This window comes from Octopus bimaculoides, chromosome 1 (genome assembly GCF_046866305.1).
Source record: "Octopus bimaculoides isolate indiv1 chromosome 1, ASM4686630v1, whole genome shotgun sequence".
NCBI lineage: Eukaryota > Metazoa > Mollusca > Cephalopoda > Octopoda > Octopodidae > Octopus > Octopus bimaculoides.
In genome coordinates, this window is record NC_142928.1 from 8,713,763 (window position 1) to 8,723,762 (window position 10,000).

The following is a 10,000-nucleotide window of genomic DNA, read 5'->3' on the forward strand; positions in this document are numbered from 1 at the left end:
AAGATTCAGTGTGATACAAAGTGTGACAAGGTTGGCCCTTTGAATTACAGGTAAAACTCATTTTTGTCAGCTGCATGGACCAGAGCCACATGAAATAAGGACACAAGATGCCACCAGGGATCATACTTGTGACCTTGCAGCCATGAGCTGAAGGGCCACATACCCTAACCGCTAAGCCAAAACAGGCAATAGAACCTTGTGCCATCCAACCTCTCTGCCAGCATGGAAAACAGACATGATGATGATGATGATTTCCCATGTCTGCCAGGGTCAGATGGAATTTGTTAAGGCAGATTTTACTACGGCTGGATGCTCTTCATTTCATCAACCCCTCACCTGTTTTCAAATAAGATAATGTTTTCCCTGTTTTCACAAAAGATTAGAAACAGAGTGTGGATGGCAGTCATGGCTGCTTAAAACTATCATGACACACACACGTAGAAGACATACAAACACATCGATCTTACCTATTTCTTTATAGACTGAAAAAAATGAGGAACCACCTTAACCCTTTCGTTACCATATTTCTGTTGAGATGTTCTGTGTTTCTTTCAATTAATTTTAAATATAACAGAGAACTTAGTAGAATAACTTAGTTATCATTCAGCTAGTGTTAGGAATGTAAATTGTGACTAAGGTTTGGTGGAAGATTTTAATTCAGAATGTTTGAAAAGAAGACATTTGTATTACAGAGCCAGAGGCGGATTCAGCCGGGTGGGTATCAAAAGGGTTAACTGATTTTCAACCTTTATTGGTTTCTACAACACTCAACTATTCCCAGGGAGATGAGCAGCATAACCATTTATTTACACATCACTAATTGGAGCTACTAATTTGCATATCATTAATATTAATGGTTTGCCAATGGAGAACCCAGCCCACACAGTATCAAGATAGAGTATATATAAAAACCTACACGGACACACAGACATATGTGCATATGTGTATGTGTGCATTTATCTAAGTGTATATATGTAAGTGACTCCCGTGCTGATAGCACGCAAAAAGCACCATTCAAGCATGGTTGATGCCAGTACCGCCTAACTGGCCCTCGTGCCGGTGGCACGTAAAATGCACCCACTACACTCTCAGAGTGGTTGGTGTTAGGAAGGGTATCCAGCTGTAGAAACCTTGCCAGATCAGATTGGCGCCTGGTACAGCCTTCTGGATTGCCAGCCCTCTGTCAAACCGTCCAACCCATGCCAGCATGGAAAGCAGACGTTAAACGACAATGATGCTATGTGTATATATTATACATATATATATATATATATATATATATATAATATAATATAATATATATATACAACAGGGTTCTTTCAGTTTCTGTTTACCAAATCTACTCACATGGCTTTGGTTAGAATGATAGACTCTTGTAAAAGGTGCCACACAGTGGGACCGAACCCAAAACCGTGTATAAAAAGTAAACTCCTTAAGCACACAGCCATGCCTGCATCTGTGTTTATGTATGTGGGTTCTACTGCTAGGTGCCCTTCCTAATGCCAACCACTTCATAAAGTGTGGACTGGGTGCATTTTTGTGCCTCTGGTACAAATGAGTTTGCCATGTAACTTGCAAGATTACAAAACTTAATGGTGTGGGACAAGTGTAGGGCTTTATGCAAGGAAATGAGGGGTTAAAATATGAGAGAAGAAGGGGATAGAGTAAGTTCCTGCTGTAGAGGAGATACATGGCTGGTCCCATTTAGAAGAGAAGGTAAGAATGACCAGTAAGAACTGGCAAAAGGTAAACAGTGGTGAAGAGGTGTGCAGGTGATCTTTCAAGGTTTGAGGGGAGGGTAAAAGTGAGTCAGAACAGAGGAATTAGGAGCATGTGTGTGTATATACATATATATATATATATATATATGTATATATATATATACATATAAAATCATTTAATATCCACAATTACAAAAGAGCTACTAGTAATTTCATGTACAAAAGATGACAAAGATTTTGGTTTTTTTTCTTCTCATTCCACTTTTTGCATCAACCTTCTGCATACTTTTTTTTTTTTTGCTTTCTTCCCATGCTTTCTCATAGACCAGGTTTTTTTTTTAAATACATTTAACGTTATGAACTGAGCCTAAAAGATTGCTTGGAGATATATGGCATGTCATTCAAATCTGCCAATTTATTGTGTCTCTAAAGCATGAAACTATTAACAGCTCTTTTGTAAATTGTCTATATTAAATAATATTTATCTCTCACTGAAAGGAATACTTGTTTTGTTGATCCTACTTGTAATGGAACGATAAGCTATATATATATATAGACATACACACACACATACACATATATATATATATATATATATATATATATATATATATATATATATATTAGGTGGAGGTGTAGCTATATAGTAAGAAGCTTGCTTCCCAACCATATGGTTCTGGGTTCAGTCCCACTGCATGGTACCTTAGCCAAGTGTATTGTACTACAGTCTCAGGCTGACCAAAGCCTTATGGATTTGGTAGACAGAAACTGAAAGAAGCCCATTGTATATATATCTGTATGTATGTATATATATATATATATATTTATGTGTGTGTGTGTTTGTCTTCCCACCATTGTTTGACAACCGATGATGGTGTGTTTATGTCCTCGTAACTTAACAGTTTGGCAAAAAAGAGACCGATAGAATAAATATTAGGGTTACGAAGAATAAGTTCTGGGGTCGATTACATTGACTAAAAACCCTTTAAGGCAGTGCTCCAGTATGGCCACAATCAAAATGACAAGTAAAAGAAGAAAGTGTGTGTGTTGGCCTAACATCAGTTCCGCTCTGCTTTCCATGGAGGGGTGGCTTTCTCAAGCTCTCTCTCTCTCTCTCCATTCAACTCGATTCTATCATTTCCTCCATAAGGCTCAACATTTTGACATCCGTCTTCTTCATTTCATCCCACATCTTTCTGAGTCTCTCGCTCTTTCACAGGTTCCATTCACATTGAGTGACAGGTACTTATTTACACACCTGCCCTCATCTATAGGCATTCCAACATGGTCTTCTCCCTCTTGCACACCACATCCGATTCCATTGAAGCCCGGTTTCTCTCTCAATACATTCCTAAGGATACTCCTGGTCATTCCAGGCCCATCCATTTCCCATGCACTCTTTGAATGAAAGTTACTCCTGCATATCTGCCATTTACAAAATCAGCATTTTTTTTTTGTTAACCTGCTCATCATTCCACTGTAACTCCTGTGCATCCATAGATTGCACTGGCTGCACCATCCAAGGAATTTCAACCAACAATTTTTCTGTATACTGAGAAAAGTCATTTCACTCATGGTAGACCCTTTCTCTCCCATATATTCTCTACATTTAATAGCCTTCCATCGCTCTTTCTTTTCAGAATCACTGAATGTTCTATTATCCATCCATAAAACACTCCTCATCCACAAAATCTTGATTCTTTGATACACTGCCATGTATCTGGATCACCTCAGGTTTCTGCTACTCGTGTTGTAGAACATTAACAAACCACAACTAATCTGCTTCTTTCCTTGATAAATATACCTGTTGCTTCTAGCTACCTTGTTTGTTGTCCCAGTCTTTTCAAACTTGTTTCTTCACTTTTATTGTTCTGTCAACCTCACACGTTGGAACCTTACTCTAGTTGCAGATTTGGTCTGTATGCCTCACCAGGTTATCCTGTAAGAACTTTCCCCTTGTCCATGTTATATACCTCAATTTCTTGCTAATACATCTCTAAATTTCTGGCTCTTTAAGTCTCTATATCTTCCTTTTCTAAATTGATGAGTACCCCTGAATCCATTTAACTCTAAATCTTAAATCACTATTCACTAACCAATGTTAGGTTACATTCTTCACCAGGAAGGATTTTGCATTCATAAGCATCTGTTTAACCATTTTTCTATTGAGAATGTAATCAGTCCAATTTGTGTGTCCATCAAAATTACAGGTGATCTGATAGCTGGCTGGTTTCTTGAAGATAGTGTCACACATAACTAAGCCATCAGTGTCATAGAACTCTGCTAGTTCTGCACCTCTTTCTTCCTCAAACCAAAAATGTAACTTCTATGCACATCAAGGGATCCACTAAGCACTGACCAACATGTCCATTAAAGTCACCAGCCACAATGATTAACTTATTGTCATTCATCACCGAGGCAGTCTGCAAGAGAGTCTCATAGAATAGGTCCTGCTGTTCATCTGCCAGTCCAGATTGAGGAGTGTAAGAACAGTTTACACACTGACTTTGGTCATTCAGTTTCACCACCCACACCATCATCCTCACAGCTCACCCAGAAAAATTTATACCTTTGTTCCTTGTCATGAAGTGGCTGATTGAGGCTCCCCTCCATCTTACCTCTTGTTCACAACACACACCTCCACTCTAGCATTTCTATAATCTCTCTGGACCTATTTTTCATTGTGCCTACACTGATAGTGATAGCTCTAAAGTTCTGGACTCGATAGGAAGAGTGAAGGGGTAGCTGGGGGATTGGTTTAATACTTGAAAGGAAGAAGGTTTGTATGAAGATTTGTTGTGAGAAAGTGGGCAGATGCCCAAATATTCCACTCAGTGAATTAGTATTTCCATCAACCACTAAAGCATCAAGGTCAGGGACCTTTGAGCAGAGAAAAGGTGTCCAAGCAAGAGGACAAGAGGCCCCAGCTGAGGGACAAGAGAGGGGAAGATACACAAGGAAAAAAAACAAAGTGTGTATTGTACATACATACACACATCAGTAGACATACATAGCTATTCATATTTTTTGTACATCCATTCATCTATGCTGGCATGGGTTAGACAAATATATTATTGAAGTGACGTTCTATAGCAAGATGTATCCTGACCAGTTTTTCAAGTGAACGGATTTCTAATTTCATGGGTCTTTAAAGGTGCAAAGCAAGTGACTTGTTGACAGGAGAAGTGACCCTAACTCTGCTCATAACTCACAACTTTTACAAATGTCAACACACACATACACAATGGCCCTCAGTAAGAACTGACTCAGACTGTGAGGAGCCACACAACTCTTAGCAATATAAAAATGAAGACATGTAGATACGTGTGTGTGTGTGTGTGTGTTTATATATACACATGTATTTCAGTGTGCGTAGATGTACAGATATATCATCATCATAATCAACATTTTTACAGTAGCTTTCCACAACATCTGCAGAGGTTGCTGGTCGTCATAGTCCAAGTCATTTCTTACCAGAAGCAGCTGTCATACAACCATGTAGTCTCAGGTTCCGTCCCACTGAACAGTACCTCTACTATAGCCCTGGGCCAACCAAAACCTTATGGGTGGATTTGGTAGACAGAAACTGAGACAGGCCTCCTGATAATGGTATGTATATGCAATAAAGTAGGTTTGCTTCTACATGTCACCTGGCTTGGATGTCCGTTCTATTACAGATTGTATTGGGTACACTGTCCCATGGCAACAACACTGGAGAAGTGGAATATAGGGAGCTCAAAACCCTAAACATTACTATTCGCATTTTTGGTGGGACCAACAGTAAAGGGATTCTTTCAATCACCGGTCAACGGAAAGATTTATTGGCTTTCCATTGTACAAAAGAGAGAAGAGAAATAGGAGCAGAGACGAAGGGAGTAAGTGTGAAAGGGGCTGAGAAAGCTCAGTAATATAGAGGGGGGGTACATTGGTTGAGGTGGCTGAGAAGGGGATTAGAAGAGAGTGTGTACTGACATGAAAAGACCAAGATGGCAAGGTGGAAGAAAGGAGCAGCAGTATGATGTAAGAGACAACGTTACTTGGAGGGGAGTCAAGTAGGGAGTGACTGACAACAACAGAAAAATAGGGGTAAGTGACGAGTGTCAAAAGGAATGGCCCTGAGATGGGAAGAAAGTGATGGTGGTTGGTAGTAGAGAAGGACAGAGGGAAAGAAGATAGTTTGGTGAGAAGGAATAATAGAGGCAAGAGGATGATCCAGTGCAGCCTCTTATACAGAAGTCTAGAAGATGGGACGAGGGTAAAGTGATGCAGTGTCTGGTACATAGGCCAAGGAAAAATCGAGGAAGTCAGAGGAATGAGAAGGACGCATTTAGAAGCAGTGGAGGGGGGATGAGAAACAAGATACAGAGCTAGGAAAGAGAGAGAGAGAGTTGCCAGTGTGAGGAATAAAAGTAAAATAAAAACAATAAAACTATATAATATATATATATATATATATATATATATATATATATATATATATATATATATATATATCATCATCATTTAACATCTATTTATCCATGATTGCATGGGTCACATGGAACACACGGAGGCAGATTTTTTATGGCTGGATGCCCTTCCAACCATCAACCTTCACCTATTTATGTGCAAGGTAATATTTCCCCATGGAAGACTAGAAACAAAGAACAACACTTGTATAATGGCAGTGCTCGTTTACAGTCACATTATGGGAAAAGAAAAGTAAACACAAACTTATACACACACACACACAAAATGTGCCTTTCTCAGTTTCTATCTACCAAATCCACTCATAAGGTTTTGGTTGAGCCAGGGCTAGAGTAGAAAGCATTTGCCCAAGGTGTTACTCAGTCGGACCTGAGACCATATAGTCGTATGACACTAATTTACAATTATTATGCAATATCAAACAACAAAACACAAGTATACACACACACACACACACACACTTCTTTCAGTTTGTCAACCAAAAATCCACTCACAAGGCTTTGGTCAACCTGAGGTTATAGCAGAAGGCACTTGCCTAAGGTGCCAAACAGTAAGACTAAACAAAAAACAAAGTAGGTGGAAAGTAGAGTCCTTAACTGCAGAGTCACACCTGTGCCCTATATATATATATATATATATATATATATATATATATATATATGAATTCAGTTTGGATATGAACCTTGTAGTTAGCTTTTTGAGGCCTGTCTATGAGTACTAGCAACCAGTTAGTTTTACAACAAAAACCAGTCGTATTACTGAAGATCTATCGAGAACTCCATGAATATCCATAAAGTATAAATAAATATTTAATATATTTAACATACGATAGCATTTCAGCAAGTATCTGCAGGAAAAGTGGACATGAAACAATTGTAGAATTATGCAATAGAACCAATCTCTCGTTTACACTTTTATAATATATGTATATTATAATGGAATAGTTACTGTGAAGCATTGTGCATTGGTATAAAGAATCGTGGGTAAGAGCAGAACAATGAGAAGTAAATGCAAGGCAAAAGAAAACAAATATGAATTAATGCAAGGTAAGTCTACATTAATTCATATTTGTTTTCTTGGGATTTGCCTTGCATTTACTTCGCATTGTTCTGGCCTTACCCACGATCCTTTATACAATATATATATATATATATATATATATATATATATAGTGAGACAGACAGACAGCAGTCTCTTGCCTTTCTGTGTTTTGCCTGTGGGGGTGCAGAAGATCTTCAGGTAATTTATTGACAGTCATAACTTACCTGAAGATCCAATACAGGTGCAATACGAGACTGACTTGTTCAAAATAAAACATATTATCAGCCTCTACTATAGTATTGAGTACTGTTTTTCTGGCACTCAACACTAAACAGATGGCACAGTATGGCCAAAATGATTAAGAAGCTCAATTTGTAATCACAAGATCCTGGTTTGAGAGCCTCTTTATGGCAACCAGGTCAGATGCCACTTTCTGTAGTCCTGAATCAAATAGACCTTGTCACTGAAATTTGGTAGACGGAAACTACATGGAAGCCTGTCAGATGGATTGCACCTATAACTTAAATACACAAACTTGACACACCAATTCTGCCAGAGAATTACGTTAAGGGTAGCCATATATGCGGAATACGCAGCCATTTATAAATTAACTCAATGAGTGGATAAAACAATTGATTGAACAACGGTAACCTTATTGTTGAAACTGGTGAAGAATTATCCATACACAAATATATACACTCACACACACGTCATAACAACAAAAATATATTAAGGCATACGAAGCCCCAACCCTGACAGACTACGCTTATGATCAAACACATTCCAGACATGACCATCCTCTCAGCGCTACACACACGACGTTATTAATATGTCCTTGATAAGGCGTGATTTGAGGGAGGGATCGACTGATGTTTCCAGCAGGTTCATAGACCATGTAGAGACTGTGGTTGGCTCGCCAAACCGATGGTAGCTGTCGGTGGTGGTAGTGGAGATGATTTAGTGTCGTGACAAAGAATTAGAATACAGTACATATAATATACATACACACACGTAAATAATATATAACACGCACATAGATGATATATGAGTAGAGAGAGAGAGAGACTGAATAGATAAATTCAAGTTGTAAAAGGAAAACGCAAGAGGGCTAAAAAAAATGTCTTAAATACACACATCATACATATATATATATACAGATAGATAGATAGATAGATAGATAGATAGATAGATAGATAGATAGATAGATAGTACGAACCAAAAATGAATGCAATGCAAAATTTCAGAATTATCAAAACGGGTTTATACGAAGATAAATTAGAAATGGACGGAAGACTATATACATATATACTATCTTAGTTGCTCTCTCTCTCTATATATATATATAGACACACACACATACATGTGTGTATGTGTGTGTACACAGAGTTTACATTCCCAATCACACTCAACTATGAATCAATTCTTTCACTCTAAAACCCCGTATTGAGTACTTTCTTTCGCGTTAATTGCGATCGCACCAGTTTGATATTATCGAGACATTAGACACACACACACACACATTTATATATGTGCGCGCGTATGTGTGTATGTATATATATATGTGTGTGTGTGTGTGTGTATTTGCAACAGCATTTGATAACTGAGAGTGGTTGGTAGCAAGCGGTATGGTTTGATGAAGATGGTGTTTAATGTTTAATCTAGACCAATATTTGAAACAGAAGTGTCAACAGTAGAGAGTTGATTTGGCTGGCGAAGAAGGAAACTATTGAAGGTGATCAACATTGCCATTAATTAGCACCAAGAGATAAAAAGGAGACTAGCCACATTAGAACAACACCACCACACATATACATACATACACACACACACATATATATATATATAGTGTATATTTGTATATATGAGTGTGTGTATGTACATAAATGTGTGTGTGTGTGGTTGATCGTGGAAATAATCTGAGTAACGACGACTCACGCAGGCTGAAATGTGAATAATGTTATTCCGCTCTAACAGCATTGAGCACTTCTTAACACAACTGCATTTCACAGTACACTAACACCATTACCCTTTTTATATATATTATTATATGTATATGCATACATACTACATATACGTAGCTACATATCAACAACCAATACTATATATATATGTATATATATGTGTGTGTGTGTGTGTTGTGTAGATACATTCCTGAGGGTGTGTATAAGAGTCTATTATATGTATATCTGTAAATATGTGTATCTGTATGTATAATAGTGTGTATTATGTATATATTATATATACATGACACACAGATATTCATGTTATGTATGTATATTTATATATATTTACATGTGTGTGTATATAAGACTGTGTATTATGTGTGTATATTTATACATGCGTGTATAAGATTGTGTGTATATATTTATATATAAATGCGTGTGTGTGTGTATGATAGATTTAATTGAGTCAGTGCGTGTTCCAAATTGATTGCAAACAGAGAGAGAAGGCTGTGAGTTGAGGTGATGAAGGAGACAATAAAAAAATGCAATTTCCCACTTACACGACCATTCCATAGGCTCCCTCGCCAATATAAGAGAGACAGCTATATCGGGGCCCAACTTCAAACACTTGGCCACGAACTATCTCGGCAGCAGGCTTCCAATTTCCCCCGGCTGCCATTTTTCTCTGCTGCTGCAAGCTCAAACAACTTACAACTAACACAGTTGTTGCTGCTGCTACTGCTGCTTCTGCTATTGATGATGTTGATGATGATGGTGATGCTTCTTGTCATGTGACCTGCTCACGTCACACACACTCTTATTCTCTCT

The 10,000-nt window shown here is 38.0% G+C and overlaps 1 protein-coding gene across 1 annotated transcript in view; it reads right to left on the reverse strand.

The window, feature by feature from the left end:
* Positions 1–9,888, reverse strand: part of LOC106881135 (mitogen-activated protein kinase 1) — an 87,181-nt gene extending 77,293 nt beyond the window's left edge. Inside the window, exon 1 of the mRNA XM_052978297.2 lies at positions 9,733–9,888. Within this exon, the coding sequence (XP_052834257.1) occupies positions 9,733–9,851 (119 nt within the window). The 5' untranslated portion in view covers positions 9,852–9,888. The remainder of the gene's footprint in view (positions 1–9,732) is intronic.
* Between the last annotated feature and the right edge of the window lie 112 nt (positions 9,889–10,000).